Here is a 19,439-nt window from a genome sequence, read left to right as displayed (position 1 = left end):
GTTAGTTTAAAAGCCCGGCTGGAAATGCTTTTATAAACACATGCCCCAGCACCTCTATCTTCTTGAATCCATTTTTCTCCCCTTTTTATTACATTTGTTGATAAGAAGTCATGATATAAATAAATCCAAATCGAGTATTATTTTTATGGTTGTATAGTTCTATAATATTATCAGTTAGATTAAAATTTGGTCATACCTAAAAGAACAGTGACATCATTTTCAATATAGGTTTTAGTTAAAGTGTAAGCCTTGGTAGCCCAACATGTGTTTGATGAGTAAATACACATCATAAATCAACAGGTTGAAATTGTGGTATATTTTCGCCACAACACAATCTACAAGCTTAAAGCATCACATCTCCAGAGCTTCAGGTGACATTAGAATGATGATATACCCCAAGCAAGACAAGCATAAAAGAAAAACAAAAACAGCATAGATCCTTTCATTTTGAACTAACTGCAATCTGAGAGAGAGAGAGAGAGAGAGAGAGAGCTATATTACCATATCATTTCAGAAGCGTGAATCAACCCATATATAAAAATACATATACATATAGTTAATTGTCTCACATGGATTCCTTATAAACACACATAGCAACTATGAAGTCACAAGAGTTGACAGAATCTCCCCTAATTAACGCTGATTAAAAAGATGTCCATCCACCCAGAAACACCTCCAACTAGTAAGCCCATAAATCAGCTCCACCAGCCTTCTTTACAAGGATCTGATTGTATTCAGGTCTTGACGTCTGCAAATCATTTGATCAATTTTAATAACTTATCAAAAAGCAAAGCAAGCGAATTGGAGAAAGAAGTAAACAATCAAAAAAATTTGCTGAAAACACAAGCTTTCACCACGAATTCCATCAAACAAGAAATATCTGTCATGAACTAAAACAACAAGATAATGAAAGCAGGTTTGCAATGGCAAAAGGAGGGTTCTTAAACACAGAAAACCCTTCTGAAGATATCCATATATGATCATTTACTTCTTGAAGGACGGTTTATGGAATGGAAATAAATCTGCAAGTTCCACAGCATAGTCTGGCCCTGTCAATAAAACTAAACTAGATATTTCCTAGTTCTTTTCTATTAAACATGACATCCCATACACACACACCCCCTCCCCCCCCACCCTCTCTCTCTCTCTCTCTCTCTCTCTCCATGTTGTCTAAATGAAAATGGGATAGATATATATCTACCAATACTTTGTCCACAGCCACGAGAGTAAAGCCAAATAGACAACACCCTTCCCCCACCCCATCCAAAAACAACAAGGTAAGAATAATAAATGTATGTACTTATATTAATATAGATTTTTCTATTTCACAACACCAAGAACTTGGTATATATAACTAAAGAACTTCATTTTTTTTTGTAGAAGCCTGCAAGCATTTAGCCTCAACACATTGATGATTTTCACCAACTCAAAGAGGTTTGTACTTTCCATACCTAATTCAAGCAGGTTGAACTAAATATTGACCTTTCTGCCCATTCACAACTATCTCTCCTACAACCCTACTCAACTTCTCTTCAGATTCAATCCATGAACCCTTGCCCATGGGATATGTCTCAACATGGTTCAGACATATATTCAATCAAAGCTTGTCAAAGTATGAAGGAGAGGAAAACAATCTCTTCACTACACCTTCCATTTGTATATTTTCTTGAACATGCTGCATATGCAATAAGTACCCTTGTCCAACATACTTTTTAATCAAACAGCAATGGAATGCTTGTTGAATATGCTCTTCTATATACAGATATAAAATCAAATTATTTGTCTTAACACTACATCTACCCTGCTATGCATTTATACTACTTCTATAGCCTCATATTACAGCAAGTTGATACATCACAACAAGGAGACCCTTATTTGATACAAAATGGATGGATTTATAGCTCCAAAAAATTCCAATGCCACAATTTCTAACTATATCTATTTCTTCGAATGAAGTCATGGATATCAAAAAAGGCCTCAAGTCTCAGACACCTATGCCTTGATTTCTCTTAATTACAAACTTTCCTCTTAATTTCTTTTCAATTATTTCCTACACGATTCCATCCTATTCCTTTTACTACGACTCATTCACCTCAAATTATCCATTTCTACTTCATTCATTTCATAACCTTGTGCCAAAAAATCGATCTAAATCGAGTAATTCCAAAGACTAATACTATAGAATAAATTTGATCTAATTCATCCAGGAACGATATAAAAAGTGCAAAGAAAATTGAAGAGAGAGAGAGAGAGAGACTGACGAGATCTTTGAAGAGGACGAAAGCGATGATGAAGAAAAGAATGAACAGGATCTCAAACTCTGCGAATCGGACGAATGCGAACACCGAATTCACCGCCCGAGTCGTCGCCGACTCCTTCTTGTTCCTCCCCATTCCCTAACCTGACCGATTCCGATTGCCAAGATATCAAATCGAAGAAACGACGGCGTACGGGTTGCACTGCTTCGCGGACGAAAGCCTTCAATGTTCAAGCCTCTTTGGTCTTCGCCTCTCTATGGGGCTTTGCTAAATACTTATAAATTGTTTGCCAGTAGAGGTCAAAGTTGGATCCTTTCAAAATAGCCCAACTACGACATGGGGCGAACAAGTGCTCGTCTCCGCATCTTATCACTTTCCCTCTTTAATCCCTCTTTAAAATAGGGGAATAACTTCAATTGGGCTAAAAGAGGAGGTTCCCCAACACTCACAAGCTGACAACTCAGTTTAGCACACAAACTCAAAATGAGAACAAAACATCATATTATTCTTCCTCCATTGACTTGCTGCTCACCTCCGCCTGACGCCGCCGCCTCGAAAACGCTACTTCCGACCCTTAGGGGTGATGCGTAGCCACCCCAACCACCAAGGGGTGGCCGCACTGGCCACCCCGTGGCCTGGATATGGCCTCGTGGGCCACCCAGTGGCTTGGGGGTGGCCGCGCAGGCCACTCCAGCTAGATCGCGCGGCCACCCCCAGGCCAAGGGGTGACCGGCACGGCCACCCCGTGGCTGGGGTTGCTCGCCGGCCACCCAGCTCCTCCCCTTGGCTGCTCTCATATATGATTTGGTGTTTTGTTCTCACTTTAATTTTTTACACTTTTTCTTGTATTGATGACGTGTCACGTGTTGATTGGTGGGCAACAAGCCCATGGTTTTTGCCACGACCGTATAGCAGCAACTCTCTTAAAATAGTGATCGCATATATAATAAAAGTTTAGAATGATTAAATGAAGTTTTATTTTTTTGTATGTTAGGTCCAAATGTCCAAGTTTGTAGGTAGAGTAATGCTATACACATTTTCACTTCTCCATACCCATTTCCCAACAATATGTACATTTTAAAATAATTGTTGAATTTATAATGAATCCTCTTGAATTTTAATCGAATTATGATTTTAAAATCCACCCCAAGAAATAAATGTGTGAAAGCAAAATGTGTATAACATTACTAAATACAAGGAAATTTGCACTATGCCGGTTGTTTCCCCTTTTTTTTTTTTTAAATATTATGTCTAACCGTCCAAGTGTGTCAGTAACGTTCATAGGTGGATATTCGAGAAAGTATGAGAAAAAACTGCCACGGTGCCAATTATAAAAATAACAAATAAAAAATAAAATAATGAAGCTTTGAAGTTAGAAGCATATTACACAATTATATTTCAATCATATTTTTTTAAAATTCAATAAATTAACTATTGAATTTGTAGATTCATATTGATCCTACAAAAATTTAATAATAACTATATAAAAATAGTTGGAAATATAAATTTTATTATTTCTTATAAATGATTCTTTTGCACTTAAGAATACTCACAATGGAAGAGCTAATAGTATTTTTATCTAAAATGACTAATCACATTTATAAAAATACCTCCACATTAGATTAGTCAAAAAAAAAAAAAAAAAAAAAAAAGCAAAATGGATATTTTATTGAATTAGCCAAAAAACAAATGCTACATGTAACGGCACTATTCAATAGAGCGGTTTTATTTTCCATTACTATTTCTCTTCCACATATTTTTTTTCCCAAAATTTTCTCATACTATTTCTATCTTTATATATTTTTTTAATTTTTTTTATAAAAAGTTAAAAAATTGGATCTTTTTAAGTGTGAATGCTCTAAGGCATCTCTCATTAATTATCTCTCTTGCTTCTCCAACGCATGCCACAATTGACGATTTCAATGAGAATGCTTTGACGATGGCTTTGTTCGGTAGGTAAGAGTAAACTCTTGGTTTTCCGGTCTAATCCTTGAAAATATAGCTTCGACCGGATAACTCTTGGGCAGGTACGCGGTATAGTCCAATCAGAGTCAATGAATGATTTGACGAGGTACATGTTTGGCGGAACTATGTTTTTTTTTTCAAATAGATTTTTTGTTTTTTTGTGTTTTTTCCAAACCAACTTAAGATTAAAAATTTAAATTATATTATTATTATTATTGAAAATCCAATTTTCAAATTCGATTACTGAAACTTAAACGTTGATTAATATTACTCTTCTATGTAAACGAGCACAACTTTTCCACCCTCTTCCTTGTATTGTCCAAAAGCAGGAAGAAAGAGAGAAAGCAACTTGCGAAAATGGCATCACACACGAGCCATGCATCCCCCTTCCCATTCTTGCTTCTGTACATTATGAAGGGAGATCTTTTATAACTCTTTAAGTCTTACCCATATGGGCCATATCTTCTCATCTTCACATGGGTCTGAAGAGATGGCTTAGATACTTTGACATTTTATTACTACTATTCTAGAAGAAGCAACCACGTTTTTCTTATTTTATTCATTTTCTTTGCAACTGCCAATTTTCTAGAACGTGGAACTCAATTTCTCCATTCTATGTTTGGTGATGGATTTGGTCCCCACCCCCACGAAGAATTTCTTATTAATCTTATTACCTCCTACTGAATCAGTAGACAGTACTCGCTCTTCACTCTCACAAACACACACAGAGAAGCCAGGAAACGATGGAAGAGTTGAAACCAAGGCCAGCAAATTCATCGCCTCTAACCCCAATAGGATTCTTGGAAAGAGCGGCTACTGTGTATGGTGATTGCCCTTCTGTCGTCTACAACAACACCACCTATACGTGGTCGCAGACCCACCGTCGATGCCTCCAAGTGGCCTCGTCGATCGCATCACTCGGCATCAAGAGGGGCCACGTTGTGTCTATTGTGGCTCCTAACGTTCCCGCCATGTACGAGCTCCACTTTGCTGTCCCAATGTCCGGGGCCATCTTTAACACCATCAACACACGCCTCGACGCCCGCACCGTCTCCGTACTCCTGCGCCACAGCGAATCGAAGCTTGTGTTCGTGGACTACCAATCTCGCTCTCTTGTCCTGGAAGCTCTCTCTTTGTTGCCCCCCAAAAGCCATCGCCCTCTGCTCGTACTGATCACTGATCAAGATGGCGATGACCAAGATTCCTCATCTTCAGCGGTTGACTTTTGCGGAACCTACGAGCTCCTGGTGGAGAAAGGTGATCCTGAGTTCAGGTGGGACCTTCCCAGCAGCGAGTGGGACCCGATGATCTTAAACTACACCTCCGGTACAACCTCTGCACCAAAGGGGGTGGTTCACTGCCACAGGGGGATCTTCATCATCACCGTTAGCTCTCTCATTGACTGGGACGTCCAAGAGCGGCCCGTCTACTTGTGGACCCTCCCCATGTTCCACGCTAACGGGTGGAGTTACCCGTGGGGTATAGCAGCCGTAGGTGGGACCAACATCTGCCTTCGTAAATTCGATGGACCCACGATCTTCAGCCTGATAAAACAACACGGTGTGACTCACATGTGCGGTGCGCCTGTGCTGCTCAACATGCTAACAAGCTCCCCGAAAAACCAACCTCTCCAAAACCCGGTTCAGATCCTCACAGCCGGAGCTCCACCACCGGCCGCAGTGCTCTTTCGGACCGAGTCTCTGGGTTTCGTGGTAAGTCACGGATACGGTTTAACCGAAACGGCAGGAGTTGTCGGGACGTGCGCGTGGAAGCCACAGTGGAATCGGTTGCCAGCGAGTGAGAGGGCTAGGCTCAAGGCAAGACAAGGAGTGAAGGTTATCGGTCTAACGGAACTCGATGTGGTGGATGCCAATTCAGGAGCGAGTGTGAAACGAGATGGGTCGACACTGGGTGAAGTTGTACTAAGAGGTGGTTCGTTGACGCTGGGTTATTTCAAAGACCCCGAGGGGACCTCTAAGTGCATGAAAGAGAATGGTTGGTTTTACACCGGAGACGTTGGAGTGATGCACCCAGATGGTTATTTAGAGATCAAAGATCGATCTAAGGATGTGATCATAAGCGGCGGAGAAAACTTGAGCAGTGTGGAAGTGGAGTCGGTGCTGTATACGCATCCGGCGGTTAACGAGGCGGCCGTGGTGGCTCGGCCTGATGAGTTCTGGGGGGAGACGCCTTGTGCTTTTGTGAGCTTGAGGGAAGAAGGGTCGACTCGGAATCCAACTGAGAAGGAGATTATGGAATTTTGTAGGGCTAAGTTGCCGCACTACATGGTGCCCAAGGCGGTGGTATTCAAAGATGAACTGCCCAAGACGTCTACCGGGAAGATTCAGAAGTTTGTGCTCAGGGAGATTGCCAGGGCCATGGGATCGTCAAGGGTGAGCCGGATGTAGAGTGAAGAAGCCAAGTTGACTAGCCCGAGTTTAGATGGATGGGTTGGCCTTTCACTAGAAACCCATGTTCGACAAATTAAGGCCATACTTTCAATATATCTATTGACAAAACTCAAAAGAGTGTACATAATTTTCAGACAAATTCAAATAGTTGCGTACATGAAGTGCAAGAGAATTGCTTGAAAAACAATATGACATAAAAAAAAAAGTATTATCCGATCATAGCCTCCAAACGGAACCATAAAATTATGAATTATTGGTTCCATCTTTTTTAATCAGGAAAATATAATTATTTTTTTAATCTAGAAATTTCTAGATTAAAACATGACTCAGATCTACTGTCTTTGATTGAGTAAATAATTATGTTGTTTTTGGCAAACTCTTTTGCCTTCGCTACTGTAGCTAATTAACGTGGATTGATGTGTTATAAAGTTTTGGATTTTTTGTGTTGAAAAGTGAAGTTTTTTTTATTTTGTAATGATTTTTATTTGAATAATAATAAAAAGTAAATGATGTGAAGCGTACGTATTATGCGAAATCTTAAGGAACCAAATTAGTTGTAAAACTAATTTTGTTACCAAGTAACCACATCGACATTTGTTTTAGGGTTAATAACTCTTTTAGTACCATATAATAATTCAATTAAAGTTTCAAGGAAGAAAATTCAAAAATGGAAAGGTGGTGGCATAATGGAAATGACATGCAAGGGTGTATGTATAATGATGTGGAATGAAATTTTACTGTACATATTGCGAAGATTTGGCTCCAATGAGAAGTTTATTAGACTTATTCACTGATGCATATCGTATAAATTGATTGATGGAACAAATTCTTTTTTCCTGCCATCATATCATATAATGCATGCTAACATTGTTCCTATGTGATAATTGGAGATTATTTAGGAAAATATATATGTTGAAAATCCTTTCTTTGGATTCTCTTTTCCAATTGTTTGCGGGTAAAGATAAAGAGCACGCGGCGTGCATGGCACGCCGCGTGCAAAAATATATATTTTTTTTTTTTAAAAAAAAAAAAAGTGATTCCTGCACGGGCGTGCTACGCACGCCGCGTGCAGTGAATCATGACTCATTGTTTGCATAGTTTTCCAACTAGTGATTTACGTGAACCGATAGAAAGTTCAACTTTTAAAACAATAACTTAATTTTAGGCAGGAACATTTTAGGTGTACCGATTGGAGATAGATTTGATGTTTAAATTAGTAGGTGTAGAATAATGATGACAGTAATGTGCAAAAATTTAACCCTTTTTACTTTGTAGGAACTTCTATTTTAGAGCTGTCTGACAGTTAACACCACTTGTAGCTCTTGATTTTCTTACTCTCACATTCCCGAAGAGTCTTCTAAAACTACCTCTGGTCATGGGTTATGGTCACGATGTGCAGAACAGTTGAGATGGGTAATGTGTGAGCACGTTGGTGAAATGTGTTTGTGAAATGTGGAATCCGCAGCTGCCCCATTAATCTGTTAGGATACTGGGCCACGCATAGCTAATGGGCTCATAAATTTTATTAGGCCTAATAAATTTTAAAACTTATTCCACTCAACATATGCTCATTCTTTTATTTCTTTTAAACTTTCATTTATCTCATTATTGTATGGCATATGTGGCGAGGTGATTTTTTTTTTTTTTTTTTTTTTTTTTTTTTTCACATGTCCACACAAGTGAATTGAAGGAGGAGCGAAATTCGAACTAATGACCTTTACTTCATGAAGCGTGGTCCACGACCAATTGAAATACTTGGACGAGGTGGATTTTGTTTTCCTTATGAAAGCTTTCCTTGCATATTAAGTTCTTAAGGGGTAGTTATAGGTTATTATCATCTAAACAATAGTAAGAAGAACTTCAAGAGGAGGGAAGATCTAGATCTAAATCTTCCCTCCTCCCCTTTCATGGTAGTAATGCTCGGCGTTTTCTTTATAAGCTCCACCGGTCTCCGTTTCTGGTGGGTTCCTTTAGATCTAGTTTATAGATCTAGATCTAAATCCAGATCTAGTCTCTTCAACTTTAAATCTAATCGTTTTCTTTAGCCAAGGTATGTCTTCCGAAGGGATGTCTACGATGTTGTGCTTCTCCACTACTGCTTGTTGGAGTTTTTATTTTTGTTTTTTGTTCTTGTTGTTGTTTTTATTTTATGGTCCTAGCCGTTTGGCTGAGGACGTGAATAATGCTTCTGGTTTTCGGGTCGAGAGAGGAATGGTTTGGGTGTGAGTATTTTGCTCATACCTAGGAAATGGCTTCCTGTGCTCCTGGAAGGAGTCTGCGTTAGCAGATCTGTTATATAATCTGAAGATCGAGCTGGGATAGCAGATTGGTTTTTCATTGTAAGATCTGTTGTGTTTTCGATTCTTTGACGTGTAATCTATTAGCTTTGGCTATGATCTTGCAGAACTGTATGTTCTGTGATTATAAAAGTTTTTATGCTCTTTACCACTATTAATGAAATCATATTGATTTTCCCTTAAAAAATAATAATAATAATAATAAAAAGAACTTCAAGAGGAGGGAAGATCTAGATTTAGATCTTCCCTTCTCCCCTTTCATGGTAGTAGTGCTTGGCGTCTTCTCTGCAGGCTCAACCGGTCTTTATTTCTAGTGGATTGCTTTAGATTTAGTTTGTAGATCTATATCTAGTCTTCAACTTTAGATCTGATAGCTTTCTTCAGTCAAGCCGTGTCTTCCGAAGGGATGTCTACGATGCCATGCTTTTCCACTCCTTCTTGTGGGGGTTTTTGTTTTTTGTTGTTGTTGTTGTTGTTTTTATTTTATGGTCCTAGCCGTTGGGCTGAGGACGTGAATAATGCTTCTGACTTTCGGGTCGAGAGGGGAATTGTTTGGGTGTGAGTATTTTGCTCATACCTGGAAAATGGCTTTATGTGCTCCCGGAAGGAGTCTGCGTTAGCAGATTTGTTCTATAATCTTCGGGTGGCAAAACGGGTAATCGGGTAGACTCGATTAAGACCCGCTAAGACCCGCGACCGGATTACCCAAGACACGAACACGACCCGTTTAGCTAATCGGGTTAACGGGTCAGACACGATTATGACACGAAAAATACCCGAGTAACCTGACACGACCCATTTAACGTTACCGGGTAAGATAAGGTAGACCCGACCCGACCCGACCCGACCCATGAGCTAAACAGGTAATCCGACCGGACCCGACCCGAAAAAAAACATGTAGCTAAAAGCCCTAAACATATCCTTTATGTTTTCAATTCTATATTGTATACAAATAATTAAAGTAAATTGACTATATCATTTGTTTGGTTGATCTTAAATCTAAATAATCTGCATGCATAATTATATACTAAAACCCTGGGTTTGCAACATGGAAAAAGGATTTATATGTTAAGTATAAAAAATTTATTACTACAAAGTAAATATAGTCTAGAAGGAACAGAACAATTATATACATCCATACATATCTGTGCTGGTTTTTAGTGAAATTACAAAGTGCGTGCCTAAGTATTTTAGAGGTCATCCAATAATCAATCAATCACAATATATTATCTATATTGTGTATCAACATGTGCTCAATCAGGGCCAAACAGACCCTTATCTTGAGAAACTTAAGGCAGGGGATATCAATGTAGTATACCTCCTTTTTTCCTGCGAAATCCTGGAATTGGTGGTGCCTCGCGAGCTAAATTTGTTATAACTTGATCAAATACTTTCATTGAATTTCACAAGTTAACTCCCCAAAAATACAAGACACAAAACACATCAAGACCAAATAAGCTCCAAACATCAATAATTAAGATTAAAAGTGCTGCTCCCACTAGGAATCCTAACAAAACCCATTACAGTTCCATCAAACTACTATACTACTGAACTTTTACAAATTACAAGTTCCTTTGCATATAGACAATAGTTAACATAGTCCATCATCATTAGATTCTAAACAAAATAACTAAATAAGGTTTCCATGAGCCATCATCATTAGAGTCATTACAAAATATGAACTAAATAATGTTAATATTTTAAGAAATATTAGCAGATTGTGCTATAGATGAATTTGGAATGTCACAAGAATTAACATCAGTTGTCAAAATTTCCTATTCTATGCTATCTAACTTCATTTGTGCTAAAAAAAAAAAGAAAAAAAAAAGGAATTAGTATTATTATAGTGTAGTTAAAAAAATAGTACAAGTAAATGAAGAAATTAAATATGCAAATAAATAATATTACCTTGATCTCCATACAACCAATCTCTAGTGCAAATTAATGCCCCAACAATATCAGGCTTGAGTGAGCTCCTATATTGATCAATCACAAGTCCACCAATACTAAAAGTGGATTCTGAAGCAACCGTGGAAACAAGAATACTCAAAATATCACGAGCCATTGCAGCTACTTTAGGATATCAAAATTCATTTCCTTTCCAAAATGAAAAGATGTCAAATGAATCATTCACAACCACAGACCTAGGTTCCCTCTAAATAAATTTCCAATTGACTATTTTGTGAATTAACATCGACTCCACCAAATGCCAAATATTCCTACATGAAAAAGAGAGAATATAAACATAAATAATTAAGAGTATTAAAAAGATTATATACTAAGTTACTAAAAATATAAGAAATCAATAATATTATAATATTATTTACCCGTTCCCAAGATAGTGTTGCTCGAGTTACTTGGGGCTGCTGAACAGTTATGGAGCTTGAACTTGAAGGTATAGAAGAAGCACTATACTCCATAAAAAGGTTCTTTAATTTATCACTAACATTCACATATTGTGTAGAATTGATAACTCCATAGATCTTCGTATAGTAATAATTTACAAGATGAAGCTTGTAACGAAGATCTAAGATAATTGCAACAGCCAACACTTCACTAAATTCCAACCAATATTTCTCAAATTTAGAGAGCATTTGAGTAGCCATTAAACTCTTATGCTCATCTTCACTCACAACGTCTTCCTTCAAGCTCACATAAATCATGGCAACCACGGGAAAGTATAAGTTGGCTGTGGGATACTTAGTACCAGAAAAAGCAACATGTAGCTTGGTAAAAGCAAGCTAAGAAACTTTTGATATTATCCACCTTTTCCCACTCAACTGCAGTAGGACAATGCTTATAGTTTTTATCAGTCATCTCCAAATAACTAAAAGCATGCTTATAGTGAACTGCACTCTCAAGCATCAAATATGTAGAATTCCATCTGGTTGGCACATCTTGTTTTAACCTTTTATGACTGTCCAATGACATTTGATTCACTGCTTGAAGAAAACTTTGTTTTCGCACTTGTGATCCCCTAATATACTTCACGCTATCTCGAACCTTTTGGATAGCATCATTAATCTCTTTCAATCCATCTTGCACTATCAAATTAAGAATGTGAGCACAACAACACATATGAAAGAAATCACCATCACAAGGAAGGGCTTTTTTCATGTTCAATATATCTTTTAAGAACCCAACACAACTATCATTGGAAGAAGCATTATCCAATATTATACTGAAAATCTTGTTCTCAATCCCCCACTCTTATAGCAAGTTATATATAACATCAGACAAAGAGATACCATTGTGTGGTGGGGGCATAAATGAAAAGTTTAATACCCTCTTGGTTAAGACCCAATCTTTGTTAATAAAATGTGCAGTAAGGCAGATATACCCATCAGTTGCCAAAGAAGTCCACAAATCAGATGTTAAACAAATCCTCCCAAGACAAGCATTCAACATAGATTTAACCCTTTGTTTCTCCCTCAAATACTTCTTAACCAAATCAGCCTTACCAGTATTTCTAGAGATAAATGGTACATCAGCACGCAAGTATTGATGTACTGCTCTTATACCATCATATTCAACATATGAAAATGGCAAATCATGCTTAATAATCGCCGCAACCAACAATTCTCTATATTTTTTATGATCAAATTTAGAGTCACTTATCCCCAGAGATCCTGCTTTTCCAGCTAAAAGCATTTGCCCAACATCACGACTGTTTCTCCCCCCGCAATTTTTACTATGCTTTATTAAATTTATAGATCCATATGAACTTCGAGCCCTATATTTATTACCACACGTCTTGCATTTTGCCCATACCTCCGGGTCATTTGGATCAACATTAGGAACGATGTCATAATATTGCCAAACAGCTGAGGTCTTCCTACGCTTCTTTCCCTTTTTCTTATTCCCCATAGAAACAAAGTCATCTTCTAGTGAATTTACTTCAACAACATCGTCGTCAATTTCAAATGACTCGAACACTTCTTGAACAATTTCTTCATTAGTCCTCTACACACATAATAATTAGTTAAAGTATATGCTATAAAGTAGTTTAATAAGATTCGATGACTATATAAAAATTACTTGTCAAAAATTTGGTGCATATTAAATGGAAAGCCTTATTTTGCCATTGATGCATTTTACTAGGGCTGGGTATCGGTCGGTTAGGACTAGTTAATGGGCTTATCGGTCGGTTAACCGATAAGCTATCGGTTAACCAAATCCAAACCGATTACCGACCGATAAGAAGTGTTAACCGAAAATTATCGGTCATATCGGTAATCGGTAAACCGGTCGGTTAAATCGGTTTGGGCTTTTGTGGGCTTTTTATTGGGCTTTTACTGGTTGCTAATTGGGCCAAAAATTAATTCTTTTGGAGGTCTAAATACGTTTTGTTGGGCTAAAGCCTAAAATAGCTTATTAAAAATTAGTTATTTTAGAGTATATTTTTGGCTAAAATACCTTATTGAAGCTTTTTTTTATATTGATCCACTACAATAATAAATATAAAATTCTAAAAAATTAAAAATTAAAATAGCTTATCGGTTATATCGATTATATCGGTTTTTCGATAAAAAAATTTTAACCGACCGATAAGCTTATCGGTATAAAATTTTTAACCGATTACCGACCGATAACTATCGGTTACGGTTAATATCAGTTCGGTTAAAGTAGGTAATCGGTTAATCTGCCAACCCCTACACTTTACAATGTTTACATCATTCAAACACTTCCTCTATAGATCATTTTCTTTTAATTTGTATGTACTATATTTTAAAGACAACATCCAAAATTCCAAATGGATAAATACTAATTTTAAAAAACTAATTATAAAATGTTAGACCATTCACTCTGTCTCTCTATTATTCCAAATTTCCAAGGCTTTCAATGTAATACCCCAAAATTTATACCCTAGAATAAAGGTGATATTAACATCAAAGATCAATCTTATTAAGATTTATATGGAGTTAGGTAAATAGACTTAATGTGAAAGATGATGAAAAAATTGCTAGTTAGAATTTTAGTGGGTTATTGAAAGAAAAGTCACATTGTTTTGGACGCCAAAAATTCTATGAGTGACCTTAAATAAAACTGTTTTAATACCTTATAGAATGATGAGAAATGAAGATTTTAAAAGTGGTTTCATGATTTTTGGACACTTGTAGAAGGAGTTATGATTTTTATAAAATTCAAGTGTCAAAACAGGAATTTCAGTCAAACAGAGGCACAGGATTTCGAGTGCGTTTTGAGGTACCAAAATGTTATGGGTTGCTATGATTTTTGGATATGTTTTGGATCTTTGAATGAGGAAAATTTCAAGCCAAATTTCGTGTCAATTGGAGATAAATTGAAAAAGTTATGATTTTCCCAAGTTTAATAGGTCAAGCTGCGGAGTAGTTGAAGTACCTGTGATTTAGGAAATTAATTGGATGGGTTAATGATGTCTGTAAGCCACGATTTTTTTGGTATATGTTAGTCAAAAGGTTTAGGTTTATTGAGGATTAATTGTAGATTTTTTTATGATCAGTTTTAATGTAAATGCTTGAGGAGGTTGTTTGACAAGTCATCAAAGCTCAAAATGACACATGCCTTACATGATAAGTTGCATGGAGACCAACTTTAGTTACTTTGTTGACACCTATAGCTACAGGTGTTATACAGCATGTCTGTATCGTTTCCTTGGTTGACACTTAAAGTAACATGTGCTTCTATGGCTTTCTTGGTGGACACTTGTCTTGTGGTTAAGAAGGAATTGGATGCATGTGGGACAAACATGTGGCAAGCTCTCAAGGGAAAATGTCAAGAGCAAACCCTCTCAATTGCTCACAGCTCAAGTGAGCGTGAGATGAGGGAGAGATCCGGAAGAAGAGAAGAAAGAAAGAGGAAGAAAAGAAAGGAAAGAGAGAAGAGAAAAGAGAGAAGAAAAGTCTGAAAGAAAAGAGAGAAGAAAAGTCTGAAAGAAAAGAGAGAAGAGAAAGAAAGAAAGAGGAGGAAGAAGGAAAAAAAAGAAAAAGAAAAAAAAAGAGAATTCTCCAACATAATATTTTCATATCTTTTATGTAGCTAAATTCCTAATATTAAGTTGATGCTTATTGGGTTTAGATGCTAGTACGTCTTATGATAATTAGAGTGATTGTTGTAAATGTTTCTAAACTTTTGATATTAGGAGTAAGTTGCTAAATTAAATGACTTAGGAAGATAGCGATATTATGGCTAGATAGACTTCTTAAGCTGTTAATTGTAGTCGGATGATTTTAAAGTAATAATAATGTTATAACCTTGGTATTTTAGTGTAAAGCAATTGGTTAAATTAAGGCCTTAGTGGAGTTGATTATTAGAATTCTATGTGAGGCATATAAATCAAGCATGGTAGGGTTGATGTCACTATAATGTTTTTGGCTAAGGATAGACGATGGTAGGATAAAGATTAGAGTTAAGATCCTTAGCAACTAAAGTGATGCATGATTGAGACTTGAAAACAAATTAATGACTAAGGTAAATTTTTTTACCTCCGTTGTAGGAATTGTAAGTTGGATGCAGATTCAAAATAAGGGCATGCAATTCCAGGTAAGGGGACACAACACCAAAACCCCCAACAAATTTTATTATAAATCCTTGAAATAAAATGTTAGGAATTTTATAAAGGATTCACTTACATGATTTCCAATTGCATTTCATTCCATATTTTGATGACAAGTTTTATTTATTCATATTTCATTGTTTAAGAATTTTGATACAGTTACCATATTTCATGATTTATACATGACTACAATTATGAATGAAAAGAGTTCTCAAAGTTCATGTCACAGATGAGTTTACAGATCATATAAAATGTTATATGTGCATTCATGGCATAGTATACAGTTACAGATGAGTTACAGATCATATGAAATGTTATATGTGCATTCATGGCACAGTATACAGTTACAGCTGAGTTTACAAATCATATGAAATGTTATATGTGCATTCATAATTAAAAATGTTTAACCCGAAACACGATTACAATGACGATCGGTACCATATAGGGTAGCATGGCAAGCACACCGAAGGACGGTTACGAGAAGGTGTGTGCTACCGGCCAGGTGGCCTTCACCTAGGGAAGTTCCCAACCTGGTAGCTCTCTCCTGTGACGACAGGATGAGCATATAGGTCCTTCGGGACACGCCAACGTACGCTGCTCACGGTAAAATTGTGGCGTCGGGTCAAAGGGTAAAACAATAATTTTAAAAGAAAAGCAAAATGAAGTGCTTGCATATCTCATAACTTACTTGCGATTCTTGTATTAATTGTCAATTACTCATTTTGCAACTATCATGCTTATTTTGTTAATTATGTTATTCTGCCTAAATTGTTATTGTGCATAACTGAGATTTTGACATAGAAATCTGTATAGCATGTTTTATAGCATCTTGGTTTTGTGGTTACTTACTGAGTTGTCGAACTCACCCCTTCTCCCTATACATCTTTTTCAGATTGCTCTCTCTATATATATATATATATATATATATATATATATATATCGTAATATTGAAGACATGGGTACCAGTGGGGCTCTTAGTTGTTAAAAAGAAATCCTATCGCTGCTTTATGGTCTAGCAGGAGCAATAGCAGTAGGAGTGTCTGGGACTCCAATCTATAGACGGCTTGGGCTAAGCATAGACGGTGTAATTTTATTGCTTATGAGATTATTGAATACTAGCACATTATGTGTTTGTGATTTTATAAATGAAAAATTATAGTACTCTGGTGACGTTATGATCTTATATTAGGAGAAATATTTTTATTTTGTTTAAATATGAATATGTTACAATTGCTCCCAATCGCTCTACCTCTAGAACTTGGGCCGCTACATTCAAGTTTCAACTTTAGCAATATTTCACTTTGATTATCTACACAAAATGTTTATCAAATTCTAGCCACATCTAAGCATGTTCTGAGCACTATATAATCAACAAAGTAGAGGCAGATTAATAATTTAATACTTACTAGTCTACTAGTCTAAAAACAAGCATAGCAAATCAATGAAATCATGCCTATAACTCTCTAGTCTCTACCCAGCTAACAAACAGTCTAAAGACAACCAAAAAATGCATTATACATTATGCAAATCATAATTATCAATATTTATAGTGTACACACAAAAAATGCAAAAAATAAGACAACCAGTAAAATCTAAAAAAATAGTAATAATAATAAAAATCAAAGCAAGAGATAGAGAGAATCAGAGACATACTGCCATACCTGAGAGTCGGAGACAGAGTGGAGTGAGAGAGAGAGAGAGGCGCGGCTGAGTCGGGCTAACGGAGAAAGAGTGTGACCGTGTGAGTGAAATTTTTAGATGAGAGAGGGAGATAGAGCCGAGAAGGAGAGAGGAGAGGCAGTCTGGTGAGTGGTGACTCCGGTCGCCAGTTTGGGTGGGGGGGAGCTGGCGGTTGCAGGGGTGTGAAAACGACGCTTTTTAGATGAGAGAGCCAAGAGGGTCCGAGGGAGATAGAGCCGAGAGGGAGTGCTGGAGTTGGAGAGAGGAGAGAGTCCGGTTGGCGTCGCCGGTTTGGGTGGGCTGGTGGGGGGGGGGGGGGGAGGGGGCTGGTGGTTGCTGATTGCTGGGGTAGTGGGGTGAGACGGCAGAGTCGTGAGGCTGAGGGGGAGAGTCTGTCGTGTTTAGGAAATTAGGAATTAGGAATTTAGGACATTTATGGTTATTCTTACCGGGTTGGGTTGGGACTTACACGCTTGGGCCATGGGTTGGGACTTACACGCTTGGGCCATAGGAAATTTAAATAAGTCAACCCGCCAGACACGAATTTAGCGAGGTCTTATTAAGACCCAAACCCAATACCTGCTAACTTCGTGTCGTGTTCGTGGGTCATGTCAAAGAAAATTCTAAAACGACTCCAAACGACACCTATTCAAATGTCTAGGTAATTCACAAATATTAAGCGGAATAAGATCTGACCTAACAATCAATAATCAACCAAATACAGATATGTAATGAAAATCAAGAACACAGATATTTGGTTACGAAGAGGAAACCATTTAGAGAACTCTCTAAATGTAAAACCTCTCCGGGGCAGCCAAACCCAGGAAATCAATCCACTATAAGAAGAATAAGGAATACAAGAAGAATTACAAAACCTTTGCAATTTACTCTTCCTTGTACACGACAAGCGACCCACTTGACTTCTACCGCAGTAGCCCTTTCCAGAACATCTGGCACAATTCTTCTATAAGATTTCCTTTCACCGGAACTCCGATTGGCTTCACGTATTTAATCCTTCTCAAATAATCTAGAACAATATCTCTCTCTAAGCTCTCTAATTTTGCTCTCCAAAAATACGTACATATAAATGTAGCAAAATCGTGTTTAAATAGAAAATAACCCTAATAAGTCAACCAGGTCCGGACCCTGCAAATCTGAGGTCCGGACAGGCCTCATAAAATGAACTTTCGGGTAATGGGGTCCGGACCCTGTCTCTGGCGGTCCGGACCCTGCTTGAAAAATCAAGTTTCTGGAAATGGGGTCCGGACCCGGCTTCTGGAGGTCCGGACCCGGACTGTCCAGTCTTCATCAATAACTCCGATCGATAGGCGTTTGTGGTCCGATTGAGCTGAAATTTTGCAGGGACGTTCATAACACATGAATCTACATTATGAACGGTGGAGATTGGATTCTGAGTATTCTATATCAGTGTTTGAGCCGTGAACAGTAGCATCTGCATTTTGGAACTGAATTAAGCCAACACAAGAACTAACAAAAATTGCCAGCCTTATATAATCTAAAGATCGGGCTGTGATAGCGGATGTTTGACGTCATAGATTGAGTTTTCATTATGTTTTCGATTTTTTGACATGTAATCTTTTAGCTTCAGCTATGCTCATGCAGAACTGTATATTCTGTAATTGTAAGAGCTTTTAAGCTCTTGACTGCTATTAATGAAATCAGATCTCTTCCATCCTCCGCTTTCATGGTAGCAGTGCTCGGCGTCTTCTCTGTAGGCTCTACCGGTCTCCGTTTCTGACAGGTTGCTTTAGATCTAGTTCGTAGATCTAGATCCAGATCTAGTCTCTTCAACCTTAGATCTCATCGTTTTCTTCAGCCAAGACGTGTCTTCCGAAGGGATTTCTACGATGCCGTGCTTCTCCACTGCTGCTTGTGAGGGTTTTTGTTTTTGTTTGTTGTTGTTGTTGTATTTTTATTTTATGGTCCTAGCCTTTGGGCTGAGGACGTGAATAATGCTTCTGGCTTTCGAGTCAAAAGAGGAATGATTTGGGTGTGAGTATTTTGTCCATACTTGGGAAATGGCTTCCTGTGCTCTCGGAAAAAGTCTGCATTAGCAGATCTGTTCTATAATCTGAAGATCAGGCTTAGATAGCGGATGTTTGACATCATAGATTGGTTTTTCATTGTAAGATTTATTATGTTTTTTATTTTTTGACGTGTAATCTTTTAGTTTCGGCTATGATCTTGCAGAAATGTATGTTCTGTGATTGTAAGAGCTTTTATGCTCTTGACCACTATTAATGAAATCAGATTGATTTTCCCTCCAAAAAAA

General features: G+C 37.5%; 2 protein-coding genes across 2 annotated transcripts; one reads left to right on the top strand and one right to left on the bottom strand.

The window, feature by feature from the left end:
* Positions 1-473: 473 nt before the first annotated feature.
* On the bottom strand, positions 474-2,545 carry LOC148585942 (GRIP/coiled-coil protein). Its single transcript, XM_088516902.1, has 2 exons — positions 2,262-2,545; positions 474-748 (listed from the first exon to the last, which is right to left on the bottom strand). The coding sequence occupies exons 1-2, from the start codon at positions 2,391-2,393 to the stop codon at positions 680-682; spliced, it is 201 nt and encodes a 66-aa protein (XP_088373028.1). The 5' UTR covers positions 2,394-2,545; the 3' UTR covers positions 474-679.
* Positions 2,546-4,890: 2,345 nt separating this feature from the next.
* On the top strand, positions 4,891-6,855 carry LOC132182391 (2-methylpropanoate--CoA ligase CCL4-like). Its single transcript, XM_059595626.2, has one exon. It carries the CDS (start codon positions 4,967-4,969, stop codon positions 6,629-6,631), a length of 1,665 nt encoding a protein of 554 aa, XP_059451609.2. The 5' UTR covers positions 4,891-4,966; the 3' UTR covers positions 6,632-6,855.
* The last annotated feature ends 12,584 nt before the right edge of the window (positions 6,856-19,439 follow it).

This window comes from Corylus avellana, chromosome 5, assembly GCF_965113065.1.
Source record: "Corylus avellana chromosome 5, dhCorAvel1.hap1.2, whole genome shotgun sequence".
Classification (NCBI taxonomy): Eukaryota; Viridiplantae; Streptophyta; class Magnoliopsida; order Fagales; family Betulaceae; genus Corylus; species Corylus avellana.
The sequence above is the reverse complement of the archived record's forward strand: the minus strand, read 5'-3'. Positions and strand labels throughout refer to the sequence as shown.

What these genes read in the sequence shown, in the direction of transcription:
- LOC148585942 (XM_088516902.1), bottom strand. Translation starts at nt 2,393, where the DNA reads ATGGGGAGGAACAAGAAGGAGTCGGCGACGACTCGGGCGGTGAATTCG. An exon ending in TCGTCCTCTTCAAAGATCTC is followed by an intron (nt 749 to 2,261) that starts GTCAGTCTCTCT and finishes AATGATTTGCAG; the next exon opens with ACGTCAAGACCTGAATACAA.
- LOC132182391 (XM_059595626.2), top strand. Translation starts at nt 4,967, where the DNA reads ATGGAAGAGTTGAAACCAAGGCCAGCAAATTCATCGCCTCTAACCCCA.